We start from the raw sequence: 20,821 nt of genomic DNA, 5'->3' as shown, positions 1-20,821 counted from the left end.
CTTTGCTGCAGATTTAGATGAGGGTGCAAATGTGCCAAAAATCAGAAGGGGGGTACCATGTTCAAAAATGTGTTTCTCTGGATGTATTAGGTATACCAATCTAATATTTTGACTAAGTCAGTTTAAATGGTTACTCTTTAGATGGTAAAAGTTTGAAGCAAATCTGAGATGGTCAAGCAGAAATTGTCTCTAAAATCCGTAGAATTGAGGTGGAATGACTCAATATGTTTTAAATTAATCTGTATGAAAACACGTAGCCTACATTTGCAAAGAGGAGAAACGATTTAATTTAATTAGGCACAATGAGACGTTACATTTAGTTTACATGCAATGGTGGTTTGGTTGTCGGTGGCATTATTCTTCTTATCCTTAGTTGCAATGCACATTTATTCCCTTGCATGACAGCTCCTGCACTGCATGTTCATTTCAAAACATCGCGAAGTGAAATGCCACTAAAAGCGGGTTGTGAATAGGTGAATAGTGAGTTAGAAGTCCTCTCGAGTTCTTTTACGCTGTCCTAGACTTAGGAGCTACTTTTAGGCTTAAAATGCTTTGTGAATAACTTTTAGTGAAAAAAATTAGGAGTCCTAAAGTTAGGAGTGACACGCCCATTATTTTTAGGAGTTTCTCCTAAATTCGCCAGTTAGGAGCTACTTTTAGCCTTAAAATTCTTTGTGAATACGGGCCCAGAGGGTTAAGCCAGTGGCAGGATGTGTGTAAGAGTTGAATACAAGAAACCCCAGATTTTGGGGTTGCTCCTACCAAACGCGTCACTCCCTCCATTCACGTGTAAATGACTATAAGAAACCTCGTGAAGCGTGCAAGTATTATATTTACAGTGCATGCAAGGCAAGGCAAACTGAGGGAATGATGCATGGCCATTCAAAAACATGACTGGTTTTCTAAAGATACACAGCTTAATGCTAATCGGTGAAGTGTCCCTTTAAGACACCACACACAACATACACTACAATGTAGACAGGATGGGTCATTCCACCTCAATTCAACAAATGCCTTCTGCTTGACCATCTCAGATTTGCTTCAAACTTTTACCACCTAAAGAGTATCCATTTAAACTAACTTAGCCAAAATATTAGATTGGTATACCTAATACATCCAGAGAAAAACATTTTTGAACATGGTACCCCCCTTCTGATTTTTGGCACATTGGCGCCCTCATCTAAATCTGCAGCAAAGTTCAGATGTCATTATCTCAAAAAGTTTTCAAGCTAAAGACTTCAAATTTTCTGTGAATAGTGATTGCTACCTATAGATGCCACATATTCATTCATAGGCCGTATGTGTTGACACTGACTGTGTTTCAATCTTGTGAAATCAGAAGAAAAATTGCAGATTTGTTTCAAACCCCCACATTGGGTGCACCATTGCACAATTTATAAACAAAATGTTTGGCAAATGGTTATGTCTCTCTACAGAAGTGTTTAAGCTGTCTTTGAAAAAGTAATTAAGAGGTGTCTATATAGCTTTTTTGTTGGAAGTATTGTAACACAAAACTGAAAAATAATCAATTTGGATGATATTGTATCTCCCCATTACAGAGGTATGACAAGCTATACCAATGAATTGAACACCTCTCCAGAAAGAGTATGAAATGGGCTTTCAGACTGTGAAATTTCAAGATGGTATTATGGCTGCAGTTATTTAAATTTCATGTTTAAAATATTGGTCTATTACAACAATTAGCGTTGTTTTTTGTGCTATTATTTCATGATTTGATAATCCTTGTCTTATTCCTAAGTATCAGGTGTTTATGTCTTATTCTGTTAAACATTTATTTTTTTCATTTACTTGCTGGGTGATGAACTAATTAAATATTTCCTGTATTTCCTAAATAAATTGCTGCTGCCACTATTTAATGCCACTAGATGTCACTATTTAGTGATATCAGCAATGTGTTGTTATAGTAGACCAATATTTCAAAAATAACATTTCAATAACCATAGTCATAATACCATCTTGAAATTTCACAGTCTGAAAGCCCATTCCATACTCTTTCTGGAGATGTGTTCAATTCATTGGTATAGCTTGTCATACCTCTGTAATGGGGAGATACAATATCATCCAAATTTATTATTTTTTCAGTTTTGTGTTACAATACTTCCAACAAAAAAGCAATATAGATACCTCTTAATTACTTTTTCAAAAACAGCTTAAACACTTCTGTAGAGAGACATAACCATTTGCCAAACATTTTGTTTATAAATTGTGTAATGGGGCACCCAATGTGGGGAGGTGAAAAAAATCTGCAATTTTTCTTCTGATTTCACAAGATTGAAACACAGTCAGTGTCAACACATACGGCTTACGAATGAATATGTGGAATCTATACGTAGCAATCATTATTCACAGAAAATTTGAAGTCTTTAGCTTGAAAACTTTTTGAGATAATGACATCTGAATTTGGCTGCAGATTTAGATGAGGGCGCCAACGTGCCAAAAATCAGAAGGGGGGTACCATGTTCAAAAATGTTTTTCTCTGGATGTATTAGGTATACCAATCTAATATTTTGGCTAAGTTAGTTTAAATGGTTACTCTTTCGGTGGTAAAAGTTTGAAGCAAATCTGAGATGGTCAAGCAGAAATTTTCTCTAAAATCCGTTGAATTGAGGTGGAATGACCCGGATGATAAAAAGCAAATCAACAAATCAACATGACTAAAAAGAACAGTCCAAATACTAAATACTAAAGATAAAGATGCACATGAATGTACTGCAGGGCTGTTACTGTTATCCAGTATGAGGTGTGTGTCAAGTTGGTAGTGCAAATAAGTCCAACAGCGCAAGGTTAAAAGTCTAGTGACCAGCAATATGTACATATGTAATTATGGACAATAAAAAATGTAACAGTATATATATAACAGTTCTAGTATAAATATGTGGACAAATAAGATAAAAATAACATAGTAAAATGAGAATTATAGCAGCAGTGCAAGAGTAAGTTAGATAAGGGTACAGGCATCAGTCACTGGTCAAGTATGACCAATCATTATGATAGTACAGTATGTATCATATGATGATCTACAACAGGGTTTTTAAAGGGGGTGCCGTAACGCATGGGGTGCCGAAAAATAGTCGAAGGCTTGATGATATCAACATATTAAAAAAAAAGAAATAATATCAATCTCACAAAATATCAATCTCACAAAATACAGGTGGGATACAGACGTTTTATGCACTTTAGTTGAAGGCTGATTCCTGATATCTGTTCATGTTCTTTTCACTATTTTTTCAAGAATTCTATTAAATGTGACTCTCCACGGCAAAACCAGTCGCTTGGCGCGACAGACGTTTCTGAGAAAAATGACCATTTATGTTACTTGTGCTAAAATCGTGGATTTTTTTTTGTGTGTTTTGAAACAGTGGGAGGTCTGCACTGTACGACCGTGAATAAATTTCGCCGAAAAACGTACCTTTTCTAGTCTAAAAACGTGAGTTTCTTGAGGTGAGAAATTCAATTCCAACAGGAAGTTAGAGACGGCTCGTTTTTGCCGCTCTATTACAATATTTACGGTAAATGCACTCATTGACAACCACCAAGCTATCCGCGTGCTGAGTCGTTGTATACGAGTGAGTACCGTAAATCTTAAAATAGCGGCGACCTTACAAAGCGTTCGTGAGTTTTGAGCCGACGGTTAACTTCAGAGGCAGATTTCTCCGTTTTTCTCTTGGCATGACAGGATGAACTCAACTCCTTTGAATGTTTATATTTCAGTAATGTGACGTTCAATTCATTAGATATACGTATCGTTTTGAAGGTTGATTATGCCCCTTCGTGAAAACGTAATAACTATGATTTTGAAAATTTGAACAATGTAACCGTGGAAGGTCACAAATAAGTTGAATTGAGAGTGGTTCATTTGGATAAAACAAAAATGAGATAAACATCACCTTCTCATTGTAGGCTAATGGTATGATAATAAAAGCAGTTATGACCTATCCAACATATCGCAATGCTAAATAAAATGGCATGGAAGTACAAATAATAACCGCGAAGGAGGTTAAGAGTAAAAAGTAAAATAGGTGTGGGTGGAGAGAGAAATGTTTAGGGGTGCAATGAGCGAGAAAAGTTTGGGAACCATTTAAAGGAACACCACCATTTTTTCATATTAAACTATGCTATTCCCTTAACTAAGACAAGTTGATACATACCTCTCATGTTTCAATGTGTGCACTCACTGGCTCTGGCGCGCGGCATAACTTTGATAGCACTTAGCTAGCCCAGTTCATTCATTAGGATCCAAACAGAGATGAAGTTAGAAGCGACCAAACACCTCCATGTTTTCCCTATTAAAATACAGTTACATGAGTACACGACCAAGTATGGTGAGACAAAATAAAGCGTGGTGCATTTCTAAGCAGGTAAGAGGGATAACTATATTGTGTGGCTGAACAACAATTGGGAGCACTAGACTCTGCGCAGTAATATCCTCACTCCAAAGTTAAACCGAAAGTGCAAGAGTGAGGACAGTGGCAGTTGCTGCTCATTGGAATCCGATTTAGTCAATGCTAAACTAAATGCGCTACCTTGAGAGTGGGACAAAGTCTCCATGGAAGTGAGAGGTTATACCCAATTGCCTAACGGTATTGGAGATGGCAAGTAATACTACTACTACTAATAATAGTAATACATACATTTATAAAGTGGGTCATTCCACCTCAATTCAACAAATGCCTTCTGCTTGACCATCTCAGATTTCCTTCAAAATGTTACCACCTAAAGGGGCTCTGACAGCATCCATTGGTGATACCACTGCTTGAAAATATGTCAACGTCCTGTAGATCAAGTAAGGTTCCAGTCGAAGTCCTCCAGAAGAATTTGTTGGATTTCTGCCAGTTTTTGATATTGAACTTTGGTGCCTTTTGGGTCATTCCGTGTCAAATCAGATAAGATTGTTGCTGCACCGTCTCAGATTTTGTTAAAACTTTGTGTATATCATCAATGGGTCCTAAAACCAAGGCCTGTGAAATATTTCTGTGGAAATCATCTGTCTTCATATCTTTTTTAGACCTTGAAATTCTTTCATTTTTACAGCTTGAAAAACACATGCCATGTCTGGGCATTAATATCTTGACATATATGTTCCCTAGCCTCCCCAAACTTTCTAGGGTGGAAGATCAACTCATAATAAGCATGTGTAAACAGTTTAAAGGGATATTCCGCCATTTTTGGAAATACGCTCATTTTCCACCTCCCCTCGAGCAAAACAATCGATATTTACCTTGTTCCCGTTCATCCAGCCATTCTGTGAGTCTGGCGATACAACTTTTAGCTTCAGCCTAGCATAGATCATTGAATCGGATTAGACCATTAGCTTCTCGCCTGCTAGCTTCATGTTTAAAAGTGACTAAGATTTCTAGTAATTTTCTCATTTAAAACGTGTCTCCTCTCAAGTTAGAAAGTGCAATAAGACCAACTGAAAATGAAACCTGGCGTTTTTCTAGGCTGATTTGACATGGAACTACACTCTCATCTGGCGTAATAATCAAGGCAACTTGCACACTACTGGCACTACTACTGCTTGTTGTCTATGGGGACTATTTTCAGATGCTGCGTACGATATCACTACGCCTATGGTACGTTTGCAAGTTGCCTCGATTCTTACGCCAGATGAGAGTGTAGTTCCATGTCAAATCAGCCTAGAAAAACGCCAGGTTTCATTTTCAGTTGGTCTTATTGCACTTTCTAACTTGAGAGGAGACACGTTTTAAATGGGAAAATTACCAGAAATCTTAGTCACTTTTAAACATGAAGCTAGCAGGCGAGAAGCTAATGGTCTAATCCGATTCAATGATCTATGCTAGGCTGAAGCTAAAAGTTGTATCGCCAGACTCACAGAATGGCTGGATGAACGAGAACAAGGTAAATATCGATTGTTTTGCTCGAGGGGAGGTGGAAAATGAGCGTATTTCCAAAAATGGCGGAATATCCCTTTAAAGTCTGTACTAAATGTCTCTTGACTCTCGAAAGGGCCCTCAATTTTGGAAAAACGTGCATTAAGTGTGATATTTAGGGTATTAAAAAACTGTTTATCTTTTTCACTTGGTATCAGTCACTATTTCCTCTTCAAATACGGCAGTTAATTAATGTTTTCCCACAATTTGAAGTCTCCACAACAAATAACCATGACAATAATAACAATAAAACAAGGCATGTTTGTATTTTGTGTCATTTTCATGTAACTGAAATGCTATGTGGGGTAGGTAGTAGGATCATGAAAATCTATGTGGAAATAGAAAAGTATATGGACATGTAGTGTGTAAAGTTCTAATATTGCATCCAAGCCCCGTTCACAGAATAAATGCATGTAGTTACAGGTGTTTTGGTAACACCAGAATAAACATTTACAATAAAAAAGGGAAGTTTGGCACCCCCCTCTGGCGAAACAGTAGCATTTTGCTACTTTTACAAGGCATTAACTCCGGTAGCTATTTGAATGGAATGGAAAGGCTATATTTTACTTCTCGTATTCAAAAAGAAGCAGAAATTCCTAATACCTTGAAATTGAAAAGGATGCCAAATCCACCGAATTATGTACTTGAAATTATGTTTTAACCATTAATCTAAAATAGGCCTTTCATTAGTTGGTGGCTGTGAAGTTCTCAAAGGCCATCTGAATATCTTCATACGTACTGCCGTCCTGTCCTGGTAGTGGCTGGGGCTGGCACAGCACACAGCACATGAATGGCAGCTGGTCCACTGGGGTGCAGGAATTTGACCTTGTAGTCCTCCAGCTCCTCTGACTTCTCCAAGGCATACCCTACCCACCATTTTCCATCATAGACACATATTGCCCTACCTGCACATCATGCTGCGGTGCCTGAGTGGCATTCTGAACAGTGTAAGACGTATGAAGATATTCAAATGGCCTTTGAGAACTTCACAGCCACCAACCAATGAAAGGCCTATTTTAGATTAATCGTTAAAACATAATTTCAAGTACATAATTCGGTGTATTTGGTATCCTTTTCAATTTCAAGGTATTAGGAATTTCTGCTTCTTTTTGAATACGAGAAGTAAAATATAGCCTTTCCATTCCATTCAAATAGCTACCGGAGTTAATGCCTTGTAAAAGTAGCAAAATGCTACTGTTTCGCCAGAGGGGGGTGCCAAACTTCCCTTTTTTTATTGTAAATGTTTATTCTGGTGTTACCAAAACACCTGTAACTACATGCATTTATTCTGTGAACGGGGCTTGGATGCAATATTAGAACTTTACACACTACATGTCCATATACTTTTCTATTTCCACATAGATTTTCATGATCCTACTACCTACCCCACATAGCTTTTCAGCTGCATGAAAATGACACAAAAATACAAACATGCCTTGTTTTATCCTTATTATTGTCAAATTCATTTGATTTGGAGACTTCACATTTTGGGACAACATTAACAAAGGATTATATTTCTATAGAAAAGACTCATTGATGGCAGGTGTGACCCAATAAAAAAGTTTTGAGACCCTCAATATCACTTTTCTTTGCATGTTTTTTCAGAAACTAGGGACTTCTATACAATCAATTAGACTGTGGTACAAACATTTAATCATTGAATCTTACTGAGAACATTCTTGTCTTCCATTCTATAAAGTTTAGTCAGGCTAGGAATTATACTTTTTAAGATATGAGTACCTTAACATGGCCTCCAAGATAAGGTCATTTAGAGAGTGTAAAAAGGCAAGGGCAAAAAGACAATGAAAACAATAGAATTGAACAAAAATATTTTACAGATTTTAGTTATGGAACCTAAACATTGTGTATACAAACTTTGAAGAAAATCCGAGTCGGTGCTGCAACCATTTTCCTGGATTTTGTCTGATTTGACACGGAATGACCCTTTTGAGACTCTTGGCTTTGTAATGGCACGCCTCATTCTACCCAAATGGAAGGATTGGAGTGTGTTTATATTGTATGTTTATAGGCTTGCTAATATTTCCTTAGGCTTTCACATTGTTTTCTGAGATACTACTCAATGATGTCATTGTGACTCATTGTATCACACTTCAAGACGCGTATCTTTTACTCAATTAGTGTATGCACTGTGAATCCAAACATGAGAATTCTAAAATTATAGCAACTGCAAAGTTAACTGCAAGGACAATGTTAGTTTTGCAAAAACCTTAAGTGACAAGCACCTTAAGCACAAGATGTGATAGTGCTGGGAGCTTTTCTCTTGTAACATTTTAATGCATTTGTAATGGTGACGATAAGCAGATACTACATTTTCATCTCATACGTTAGTATTAACATGAACTTAAAAGCATGCAAGGTTTTTTTGTGTGAAGTGGTTAACTCAAATATTGGTATAATATAGATCAAGGTTATTAATGTTGATCACCTATGGTGCAAGTTAATCATTTTTTTCCCTCTGCATATAAACACAATGTGGAAGCAAAATATTGGAGATCAAACTGTTTTATATTTACACTTACATAAAGAGTTACAACATGTTTTACGTTAATCTGCATATTGATTAATGTAAGATACTTTGATGTTTTGATATGAATGTGTTTTTAATATGAACATGTTAACTTTTATGTACCTGTATTCATGTGGAGTATTGTGTGTAATATCACAAAGTGATTTTTCTCTCAGAATAAACATTTTAATTTACCTATTGGTTGTGTGAATACATTTCAATTATACCACCTTAAATTTTCACTGGGGTTGTACCCTTAAAGTACAGATTAGGCTGCTAAGCTGTAATGATATACACACAGGTACCTTTCGGTCATTGCAGGTACACAAGTGTACCTTGATGGGTACAAATGGCTAGGGTACCAAACAGTACCTGCATTAGGGGTACATTACTGTACTTCAAAAGGGTACTGCCCCAGCGACAAGCATTTGTACCGACTTAGGTACACACTGGTACTTCCATTTCTGAGAGTGAGCCCTAACACACACACACACACATTTTCATGTAGCCTATCTCTGATTTGTTTTGCCTTTATAAATAAACATACCATTAATTTGCATTTCTGGTTTCTTTCTTGTTATTGTAGTTTACCTGTAAACTGTTAGAATAATTCTAACTAAGGCTTTACTGTAAAATAAGGTAACTCAAACAAACAAATTTAGTAACCCATATATAATATAGTAGTATTTTGGGCTACAGGTGGGCCACATATGGGCCCTAGTTAAGACCCATGGTTAGCCAAGGTCTAGCCCATCATTAACCCATATGGGTTGACCCCTGTGGGCCCCAGATTGAGGAGACCTGGGTTAACCATGTGGGTCTTAACTAGGGCCCATATGTGGCCCACCTGTAGCCCATGTGGGCTAGCCCAACTGGGGCCACCATGGAAACTGCGGACAAAATTGGCTGGGTCCCAGCTGGGATGCCCACCTGGGGCCCACTTTCCAGCCCATACCCAACCATAGCCCCACATGGGTGTGCTGACTGGGTAATAGGGAGGGAAAGTAATCTCATCGCCATCTAGCGGTTGCGTTCCTAGAGGCTAGCGGGAGGGGATGGGATTTTCTTTTGGAAAAAATACATCTCGGCCCATGATGGGAACTTAGTTAAATGCCCTCAATATGCTATGCATTTAGGTCAGCTCTATTGCTTCTAGTGGTCATACTTTATTTTTTAGGATCAGTTTAATTGTTTTGAGTTTGTTTGTAACATGGTGATAACGAACTACAGTACTAGCTACAGTAGCATTTGACGTCACCAGTTTGGGCGCTTCATCTCCAACTGATCAAAACGGCAATTTGCTGAACTGGCTTTACATATTTTTGTAATAACAGAGAGCGATGTAAACCGCGTGGTAATTACCTTTATGTTGGGACAACTTGTGTTGTGCTCCTACTCACACAGAGCTGGCAGTAAGTCTGATTGTCTACTAACTAACCAACTAGCTAACAGGCTAATAAACAAACCATGCTAGGCGAGTAACGTCGTGGAAGGGTGTCACGTCACTTGTAGTTGTAGTCCTTTTATGAAATGAAACGAGCAATTACGGTTTTTTTAAAATAAGGCGAAATAGGGTCTGATATTTTCACAGTTAGTAGATTATTACAGTATGAAGACTGAAAAATATTTTTGGTGGATAAGATCGCTGGTATAGCTGCGTAGTATTTTTTTGAAAAGTCGGTCTATGGGACTTAACATTGGAGCTGCTCTTCGATAGGAACGCAACCACTTGGGGCGCTGGTTTTCACTTTCCCTCCCTATGTGGCGGACCCTCGCGTGAACTCGCAAACGAAGTGGAAGTGTGAAGGACTAGGGTTTAGGGGCACGTTTCGGAAAGGGTCGAAGTGTCGCAACTTTGATATATCGATGGCTTTGGTGTGTGCCACCACAATCTCCGTTCATGAATATTCACGCTAAACTCCACCCATGGAAACTCAGAATCTCAGAAACCGTATATCTGGTAACACCAGCTCTCCCTAAAAGGGCTCTGGCGAAATCCAAATCGCCGGTAGCAGGCTGGTTTAGGGTCTACCCAGCCTAGTAATTCTACTCAATTTACGGCAATCAATATAATCTCCCATTAATCACTTCAGAGGCTATTTTGTCTTAACCACCGACTGACACCGGCAGAATAGTTCTGGTGACCAAGCGAATGGCTAATGGTGCCTATTAAACATAACCTACCTGTAGTTGTATGATGAAAATTTCTTGCTCTCTCGAAGAAGCAGTCGGTACAGTGACAGCACCTGGGCTTTCGCAGAGGCTGCCATCTTGTGGTGAAGTCAGGCCCTAGTGAAGTCAGGCCCTAACGCTATAGTGCATGGTGGCGCCTGTGAAAAAAACCGACGTATTGGTTTTATCATACGTCGTTTTTATGGCACTCTGTCATAGTAACACAATATTTTACGAATGAAAATCTATTCGTGTTTTTCACTTCCTCGCGGTGTCCCAAGTAAATTGCGTGTCAGTTCTAAATAGCATCCGGCAAATCTTCGGACATCTACACGATCACATTCGGTGATCAAGACAAGAGGCAGCAACGACCTAATAACAATCTACAGTAGGCTGTTTGAGGTAAGTAACTCAGTTTAATATCAGTGTTTCACAAGTCTCTGAAGTACAGCTGTATAATCTCCTTTACTATCTTTGATGACTTGTTATTTTGAACTGAACGACCCAGCCAGCCAGTTAGCCTGCAGACAGGGTCCAATCCAATCCCCACTTATATCAGACGAGGAGGTGTGACATTTGTTGTTAAATAAAATCCTATCGATGGAAATGAAAGCATGGCGCTAACAGCGTTGTCTGCCGTCTGCGTTTACCACCTACTGGTTTTCTTGCGCGTGATCGCCCTGCTATCTACAGCTGCAGGTGTTGTCAGACATTCACAAGTTGTTTAGACTTGTTTTAGATTTGAGGTCGCATATACCCAGGGGGCAAAGGGTGTTTTACAGACATGGGCTGCTGTAAAAGGTTCATGCAAAAATAAAATCTATTAAGATGTCCCAGGATTACAACCTGGGTGGACAACCCGGTCAATGCTGTTTTTGTGTTATCGCCCTTTTTATGCCCCATTATAAGTCTATGGACGAATACTGTATATTATGGGGTGAATAGGGTAATCATTTTAACAAATACTGTAGATATCCCCACAAGAATTCCTCAGATGATTATTTACATTAAGGCAATACTTCTTTGTATTGCAAGTTTTTTTAAAATATCATGTACAAATATGTAAATGAGGCATCATACACTTAATACTGTATACAATAACCTAATTATCAAAAGTTTGGCCTGTACCTTATTCCACCTCAATTCAACAAATGCCTTCTGCTTGACCATCTCAGATTTCCTTCAAAATGTTACCACCTAATGAGTAACCATTTAAACTAACTTAGCCAAAATATTAGATTGGTATACCCAATACATCCAGAGAATAACATTTGTGAACATGGTACCCCCCTTCTGATTTTTGGCACATTGGCGCCCTCATCTAAATCTGCAGCAAAGTTCAGATGTCATTATCTCAAAACGTTTTCAAGCTCTCTCCTCTCTCCTCTCTCCCTCTCTCTCTCTCTCTCTCTCTCTCTCTCTCTCTCTCTCTCTCTCTCTCTCTCTCTCGTGCGCGACATGTAGGCTACATTCGCAATCGTGAAATCAATTACGTAGGCCTATAGAAGACGACTATTATAATTAAAATCCGGTTAGCATCATAGCATACTGCACAAATTTTATTAAAACTCTTGCATTCAAGTTGACTGATCATCTCAATGTTTTCCAACTCCAAGACTCAAAAGGGCCTGTCCCAAGGAGAAAAAGGATTGGCCTACCTTGAAACTTAAAGGGATATTCCGCCATTTTTGGAAATACGCTCATTTTCCACCTCACCTCGAGCAAAACAATCGATATTTACCTTGTTCCCGTTCATCCAGCCATTCTGTGAGTCTGGCGATACAACTTTTAGCTTCAGCCTAGCATAGATCACTGAATCGGATTAGACCATTAGCTTCTTGCCTGCTAGCTTCATGTTTAAAAGTGACTACGATTTCTGGTAATTTTCCCATTTAAAACGTGTCTCCTCTCAAGTTAGAAAGTGCAATAAGACCAACTGAAAATGAAACCTGGCTTTTTTCTAGGCTGATTTGACATGGAACTACACTCTCATCTGGCGTAATAATCAAGGCAACTTGCAAACGTACCATAGGCGCAGTGATATCGTACGCAGCATTTGAAAATAGTCCCCATAGACAACAAGCAGTAGTAGTGCCAGTAGCTGCAAGTTGCCTTGATTATTACGCCAGATGAGAGTGTAGTTCCATGTCAGATCAGCCTAGAAAAACGCCAGGTTTCATTTTCAGTTGGTCTTATTGCACTTTCTAACTTGAGAGGAGACACGTTTTAAATGGGAAAATTACCAGAAATCTTAGTCACTTTTAAACATGAAGCTAGCAGGCGAGAAGCTAATGGTCTAATCCGATTCAATGATCTATGCTAGGCTGAAGCTAAAAGTTGTATCGCCAGACTCACAGAATGGCTGGATGAACGGGAGCAAGGTAAATATCGATTGTTTTGCTCGAGGGAAGGTGGAAAATGAGCGTATTTCCACAAATGGCGGAATATCCCTTTAAACACACGTGGGGAAACTGAACAGTCCAACCAGTAGACTATAATAAGCTAGCCAACTAATGCTATGCTACTTTGTTTACAATATTTTGAGGCTTCAAGCCGACAGCTGAATTAAAGAGGCGGAGTTGTAATATGAATAGTCATGAATATCCGAAATTTCAGTAGGCCTAGAAAGCATAATACAGTGTATGTATATGTATATATACACAGTACAGGCCAAAAGTTTGGACACACCTTCTCATTCAATGAGTTTCCTTTATTTTCATGACTGTTGACATTGTAGACTCACACTGAAGGCATCAAACTATGAATTAGCCTAACACATGTGGAAATATGTACTTAACAAAAAAGTGTAAAACAACTGAAAATATGCCTTATATTCTAGTTTCTTCAAAGTAGCCACCTTTTGCTCTGATTACCTCTTGAAGCTCATCAAGAGAATGCAGAGTGTGTGCAAAGCAGTAGTCACCTGAAATGGTTTTCACTTCACATGTGTGCCCTGTCAGGTTTAATAAGTGTGATTTCTTGCCTTATAAATGGGGTTGGGAATCAGTTGTGTTGTGCAGAAGTCAGGGGTGATACACAGCTGATAGTCCTACAGAATAGACTGTTAGAATTTGTATAATGGCAAGAAAAAAGCAGCTAAGTAAAGAAAAACGAGTGGCCATCATTACTTTTTTGAAAGTGTCCCCAAGTGCAGTCGCAAAAACCATCAAGCGCTACAAAGAAACTGGCCGTCCGAGGAAAGGAAGACCAAGAGTCATCTCTGCTGCGGAGGATAAGTTCATCCGAGTCACCAGCCTCAGAAATCGCACGTTAACAGCAGCTCAGATTAGAGACCAGGTCAATGCCACACAGTTCTAGCAGCAGACACATCTCTAGAACAACTGTTAAGACGAGACTGCCTGAATCAGGCCTTCATGGTAGAATAGCTGCTAGGAAACCACTGCTAAGGACAGGCAACAAGCAGAGGAGACCAGTTTGGGCTAAAGAACGCAAGGAATGGACATTAGACCAGTGGAAATCTGTGCTTTGGTCTGATGAGTCCAAATCTGAGACCTTTGGTTCCAACCACCGTGTGGACTGCAGAGTGAAGGCAAAAGGGCCATCAAGTGCTAAGCATCTCTGGGAACTCCTTCAAGACTGTTGGAAGACCATTTCAGGTGACTCTTGAAGCTCATCAAGAGAATGCCAAGAGTGTGCGAAGCAGTATTAAAAGCAAAAGGTGGCTACTTTGAAGAACCTAAAATATAAGACATATTTTCAGTTGTTTCACACTTTTTTGTTAAGTATATAATTCCACATGTGTTAATTCATAATTCTAATGCCTTCGGTATGAATCTACAATTTTCATAGTCATATAGTATGAAAATAAAGAAAACTCTTTGAATGAGAAGGTGTGTCCAAACTTTTGGCCTGTACTGTATATATATATATATAATTCTTTATAAAGAATATGCATATTCCTTATATATTGTGTTTCAAATAAAGACAAGCTTTTTCTACGCCTTATTGTTAAAAAATCATTCACATTATATGAAAGGAGTGTGTTAAAAGGTGTCCTTTTGGCGTTAAAGGCGATGCAGTGAAAAATGTGGGTGCACCTACATTTTGTGCTGGTGCACCTGAAAAAAAAGCTAGGCGCACCGGTGCAACCAACGCAGAAAGTTAGTCTGGAGCCCTGTAGCACAAAAACATTTTACAGAGTGTCTCCTGGGTAACATGGGCACGCATGGTATTTTTTTTTTTTCAGATTTTTTTGAGACGCAAGTGCGTGCGCTCTGGTTGATATATTTATTTATTTATTTATTTTTATAAAGTATATTTTTTGGGGCTTTTGTGCCTTTAATTTTGACAGGACAGTAGAGAGAGACAGGAAGCGAAGGGGTGAGAGAGTCGGGGTGGGATCCGGAAAGGACCACGGGGCGGGAATCGAACCCGGGTCGCCGGCGTGTGGTGCAGGTGCCCCAGCCAGTTGCGCCACGGCTGGGGCCGCGCTCTGGTTGATTTGACGTGAAATGACCCTATTACTTACTTACTTACTTACTTGAAAGATTGAGCTTAGTATGGTGATAGCCAGACTAGGCATCTGTCCTTACAGTGCTTAAAAAAATGGGCATGGTCATTGTTGGGTTTTTTTCTTTCATTTTTGAATTGAAAGGTATCACAAGTATTGTTTTTTGTGACATCCCTACGTTTGTGTCTGGTAGGAGTGCTCAGGTACTGTACACCGAGGTCTGTCTGTAGAATATGTTTCAAAGTCATTCAAAGTAAAGTAACATGTAGAACTTGGATAAGCACCTCACAGACAGACATCCTATTTTCTTCTTTTTTATTACATGATGAGTGCCAAACTCATCTCCTCAGTTATTATAGGCTATAGCCAATAAATGAAACAAGTGTGGTTCATTAAAATGATCGATTTGATATTCGGTCAGTAGTCTACTGGTAATGTTTGTCATGTTCTAAATGTTGGATAGTCTACCTGAAATGCTCTCAGGAAAGCCCACAGCCTACCACCGAAATATGTTGAGTCCCAATAATAGTATATTAATAGTAGGCTATAATTAGACGATATGTGGTAGCAAATAGATAATGTTAACTACTTCATGAACATCTACTGTATACATTGCAACACAGATGTACCTGACGAAGACCTGAGTGGTCAAAAAAGTGTAGCCTACTTATTAGAGGGGAATTAGAGTGTGAAATGGGTTTAAGTATGATCATAAGGTAGACCCAAACAAGACTCTAGAGTGCGACCAACATTTTTAAGGGTGTGAGGTGTCATTTGATTGGGTAATGAGCTCAGACGTCAGTCCAGATTTATGGATTGAATCTTTAATTCCTTAAAACTAAAAAATACAAAAAATGGTGTCAAATGAAAGGTTAATGCATTATCTGTTTTTCTCTTCCCTCAAAGCTCAATGATCTATCTACAATGAGGATCTACCATAGACCCTACCTTCAGTCTCTTCTGCCTGATTCTGTGTACAAACACTGCCTCTATTCCTGCTTCCGAGCAAAGAAGCAAACAGTGACCCACAGTCTCCGATGTCTGAACAGTGATGGTCTCACAGCTCAGTCCATGGTCAAGCAGAACTCATTGGAAGTGTTGGGTCAGACATATTGCCGTGATGAATATACTAACATCACGCCTAAAATTCTGTCCAAAGTAGGGCGTAACCTCCATAATACTCCACATCACCCACTGTGGCTTATTAAGGAGCGCATTAAGTCACATTTCTACAGTGCCTACACTGGCCGGTGGGGCAACCCACTCTTCTCTGTTTTTGACAACCTGAATCCCATAGTAACTGTGGAACAGAATTTTGACAGCCTGCTCATTCCAAAGGACCATCCGAGTCGCAAGAAAGGGGACAATTACTATCTGAACCAAAACACCATGCTACGAGCACATACCTCTGCTCATCAGACAGAGCTGGTTCGTTCAGGGCTGGATGCCTTTCTGGCCGTTGGAGATGTTTACCGAAGAGATGAGATAGATGCTAGCCACTACCCAGTGTTCCATCAGATGGAGGGAGTACGACTGTTCTCCAATCATGAAGTAAGGGGGCTGTAAACAATTTGAATGTGTTGATTTTGTTTTCTCTCCATCAGATTTGTGCAAAATTCTGAATATTAGAATTGGCCTCCATTCAATTAATGAATTGGAATTTGAATTGGGACGGTAGTAGTGTAGTGGTTAAGGAGCTGGGCTAGCAAGCAGTAGCCTGAAAGTTGTCTGTTCAATTCACAGCTTCCACCGTTGTGCCCTTGAGCAAGGCACTTAACCCCAAGTTGCTCCGGGGACAATAATCCCTTGTAACATACAGTAGTTGACATAGGTCACTTTGAAAAAAAAGTGTCTGCCTAATGTAATGTTATGTAAATGTAATGTAATTATCTGAATTGGCTCCACCACCCCACACAAAGTTGAATTAGAATTGGAATTGGAATGACAGGAAGCGGAATTAAATTAATGGCAATTATATTCCACATAGTCACACAAACGAAAGGATGTGTTGAATATCACATAGATTCAGTGTTGGAAAGATTACTTTGTAAATTTAATTGGTTCCTGTTACAAGTTTCTCATCATAATGTGGTTTCACTGTAAAAGATGATTTGATCAATAAGTCAAGTAGTAAAATATTTAATTAATTTAATTTACTTCAACTTAGATAAACAATAAGTCATGTTATTTCAACTAAGGTTCATGAGTTATTAGTGTTTTGAAGGCAACTCAATGATATGTTCATTTGGAAGAGAGGGCTGACCTAAAAAAAGGGATTATGGGTTAAATGCTATTTTCTTGTTTATAATGTTTTTTTTTTTCTCATTACGGTTTATTGTCACTTAATGAGGTAACACATACAGTACCCTCCAGAATTATTGGCACCCTTGGTAAAAGTTGACTAAAAATAGGTATAAAAAATAATCTTTAGGTGATTTATTGTACTCCCACAATGAAAACAATGAGGAAAAATATACCCTGCAAGGCAAGCAAATTTATTCTGAGAAAAAGGAAAATCTCATAAAGAAATAAATATTTTTAACAAAAACAGCTTGCTCACAATTATTGGCACCCCTGAAACATATTATGTACATCATTTAACAGGAGCATTTTCCTATGTAAATGCAACGTTTTAAAGTAAATCAGAGTGTCTGTGAACTTTCAGAAGTAGTTCATGACGTTCTTTTTCACTATGGTATGAAAATGAAGTCACTCAGAGGCTAAATCCTCTAGTCATTTTTCAACATTGGAGAGACAAGAGAATACACTAAATTGAAATAAAAAGAAATTGTGTTGACATTTGTAAGTAAGAGAATGTCTATGGAAACTAGGTATTTTGTTGAAAATGCCTATATTTTCAGTTAAAATGATGACTAAAAGGTTCTAATCATCTGGAAATGTGGCAAACATGCTTGGACAAAGACCCATGGCTATTTTGCTCCCACGCACAGTATGGACGATGGTATGATAGGCAAAAAAATCCATAAGAACCACCGTTGAGAGTTACAGACAAAGCTATCATCTTGGGGTCACCAAGTCCCCCCCAAAAATCTTCAAAAGTGACCTCACTGCTAATAGATTATTTAGACAGCATGTCAGGTTAAAGCCAGTAGAGTCATTTAAAGAACAATGTAAATGGCAGGAGTTACTGAATGGTACCTTGACATGTCTGGGAGTGTGGTCTATTGACAGATGAAAATAAAATTATGCTCTTTTGCTAAAAACACTTAAGGTGTCTTTGGCGTACATAGAAGAATGACCATACTAAAAAGAACCCCATGCCTAATCAGAATTATGGTGGAGGGGCTGTGCTATTGTGGGGCTGTTTTAATTCCCAAAGGCCTTGGGAACCTAATTAAGGTGCATGGCATCATGAACACCAAGAAAAACCTGAACATTTCCAAAGGAAATCAAACAATCTCTGCCAAAGCCCTAAAAGTTCGTCATGATTGGATCATTCATCAGGTCAATGAACCAAAACAAATGCACAGATCAAAACAAATATGGTTTACTGAACACAAAATCAAGCTTCAGACATTGCCATAGCAGTCCCCTGATCTAAACTCCATAGAAAAACAGTGGGATGAGTCAACGAGAAGAATGCACAAGTGTGGACCTAGCAATCTGGACGATCTGGGGAGGTTTTGTAAAGATGAATGGTCTTAAATCCCTTACTTTGTATTCTCAATCTTTATGGGGTGTCAGAAAAGAATATTACATGCTGTTTTATTGACAAAGGGAGGTTTAAGAAGGTATTACAAGTAGGGGTGCCAATAATTGTGAGTGACGCGTTTTTATTAAAAACATTTATTTCTTTATGAGATTTTCCTTTTTCTCAGAATAAATTTGCTTCCCTTGCAGGGTGTATTTTTCCTCATTGTTTTCATTGTGGGAGTTCAATAAATCACCTAAAGATTATTTTTTAGACCTACTTTTAGTCAACTTTTACCAAGGGTGCCAATAATTCTGGAGGGTACTGTACTACTCTGTTAACTTAGAGAGTGGTATTCAAAGCTAAACTAAGCTTAAAACGATGAGTTGTTTGTTAAGATTAGTATTAGTATTAGCTTTAAGATTGTCAATCCAATTTGAGTTTACTTGAAAGCATAGGCGTAATTTGCGGGGGGGTTACAGGGGTTGTGACCCCCAAAAAATCATATCCAGCTAATATAACCCCCTCAATATCATCACATAATTCAGATTACACTGAATATTAAATATTCTGGATGAATATTTTTTGTTCGTTTTCTTTATTCATTTCATTTTCCAGCAAGATACTATCATGTTTTAAATATTCTGAAATGTAGGCCTATGTAGCCTATATACCCCCCTGCCCACCGACTACTTGGTATTACCCAACCTGCGTTCTCTACCGAAAGTTTGTTTAGGCTACTATTTTGCGCAGTCGCTGGGATGAATGGTTGGAGAAAGCTCTCAACTCAGGTGGGAAGATGAAAAAGACATTGAAAGGCAGCCAGACAGCATTTTTTCATTGTTGGTTGACACCAACCAAAAATAGGAAAAATCCTGACCAAATGGAGGTATACCCCTAAGTTAGCTGTTAAATTGGCTGATGATTTGTTGACTGGAGTTGGCTGGCTAGCCCTAAAAGCCCGAGCGACGGACGCAAAGTGTGTCAAAAACACACCCATTCTTCTCTGTTACATTGCTCCGGGATAATTAGTCACAGCGAGATGAAACCTATATTGCACGAAAGAGCAGAACCGGGGCTTTCCAACGAGACTAGACACTTGTCTGTACAAGTATGAAACTAAAATAAAATCATGACGTTAAATCAAAGAATATCATATTTACAGTCTATATTGCTCTGCATTCACCCAGGCATCACTCTCGCTTGAATTACACGCGAACCCGCCATCGGAAAGATATGGCACGCATGTCAGATGAAAGAGGAGAGCTAGAGCTATACCAAATACAATCTTCTAGGCCATAAAACAGAGGAAGTGACAGCAAAATAATAACTTCATTTAGCTCCACTTACCCCATGTTTTTGTGTGGCATAAGTCAGTTTCTCTATGGCAAGTCACGTTCATAATACGGTTTTGAGATCCTAGCAAACTCCTGTGGTATCCAATTCAAGACTCATATTGCATCCAAATTCGTTTGACAAATAAACACTTTTTTGCCTTTACTTTGTTCATTGCAATGCAGTAAAAAATATTATAGAGAATCATCATCTGTGCACGTCATGTGTGCTACCACGCCAACAAGTCAGGTCAGATCAGCTAGTGTCACAAATATGGAGCACAAAAAGTGTCAAAAAGTCATTTCTCATCACTAAATAAAAATTGCCATTTATTTCTGGAAGGCACACACCACATACTTCTGTAAATTGCTCAGCCTCAAAGTATACCTCCACCATGGTTCTTATATTGCAATTTTCAGGACAGTCAGGCCTACACAACCATGCAAGTCATGTTGAGCTGTCAGCTTGCTGTGGTGAGATAGATGTCAAAATGTAAGAATTTGCATAGTATGCTTTTTAAAATTTGTATTATTTAAAAATCTAAATCAAATCAATGCAAGTATTAATACATGTGGTAGATCTGCCTAGACTGTGCTGAAAAAAAAACCCAATATGTAGCATGTGTGAATGGCACTTACAATGACCAGAATAAATGCTTCTAACTAGAGGTAGTGAAAATGCCCTTAAAACAGCCTAGGGCTCGTGCAGGCGCGCACTTTATACATAGGCCTACACACAACAAGACGGTCCAT

The 20,821-nt window shown here is 38.6% G+C and overlaps 2 protein-coding genes across 5 annotated transcripts in view; one reads left to right on the top strand and one right to left on the bottom strand.

Annotated features, from left to right (window-relative positions):
- LOC134066203 (LYR motif-containing protein 4A) overlaps positions 1–10,773 on the bottom strand; it is a 30,734-nt gene extending 19,961 nt beyond the window's left edge. For 2 of the 4 annotated variants that reach the window (XR_009936387.1, XR_009936388.1), the window contains exons 1-2: positions 10,624–10,721; positions 4,170–4,304 (exon numbers count right to left, since the gene is read on the bottom strand). Coding sequence is in view for 2 of the 4 variants with exons in the window: in XM_062521450.1 (XP_062377434.1) it covers positions 10,624–10,709 (86 nt within the window). In the remaining 2 variants the exon portion in view is untranslated. Of the gene's footprint in view, positions 1–4,169; positions 4,305–10,623 lie in introns of all 4 variants that reach the window. The other 2 variants (XM_062521450.1, XM_062521451.1) reach the window with 2 other exon arrangements.
- Positions 10,774–10,874: 101 nt separating this feature from the next.
- The window catches only part of fars2 (phenylalanyl-tRNA synthetase 2, mitochondrial), a 54,430-nt gene continuing 44,483 nt past the window's right edge, over positions 10,875–20,821 (top strand). Inside the window, exons 1-2 of the mRNA XM_062521446.1 lie at positions 10,875–11,013; positions 15,989–16,633. Coding sequence (XP_062377430.1) covers positions 16,007–16,633 — 627 coding nt within the window. The 5' untranslated portion in view covers positions 10,875–11,013; positions 15,989–16,006. The remainder of the gene's footprint in view (positions 11,014–15,988; positions 16,634–20,821) is intronic.

Source organism: Sardina pilchardus, chromosome 19, assembly GCF_963854185.1.
Source record: "Sardina pilchardus chromosome 19, fSarPil1.1, whole genome shotgun sequence".
NCBI lineage: Eukaryota > Metazoa > Chordata > Actinopteri > Clupeiformes > Clupeidae > Sardina > Sardina pilchardus.
This window is presented reverse-complemented; position numbering and strand designations above follow the sequence as displayed.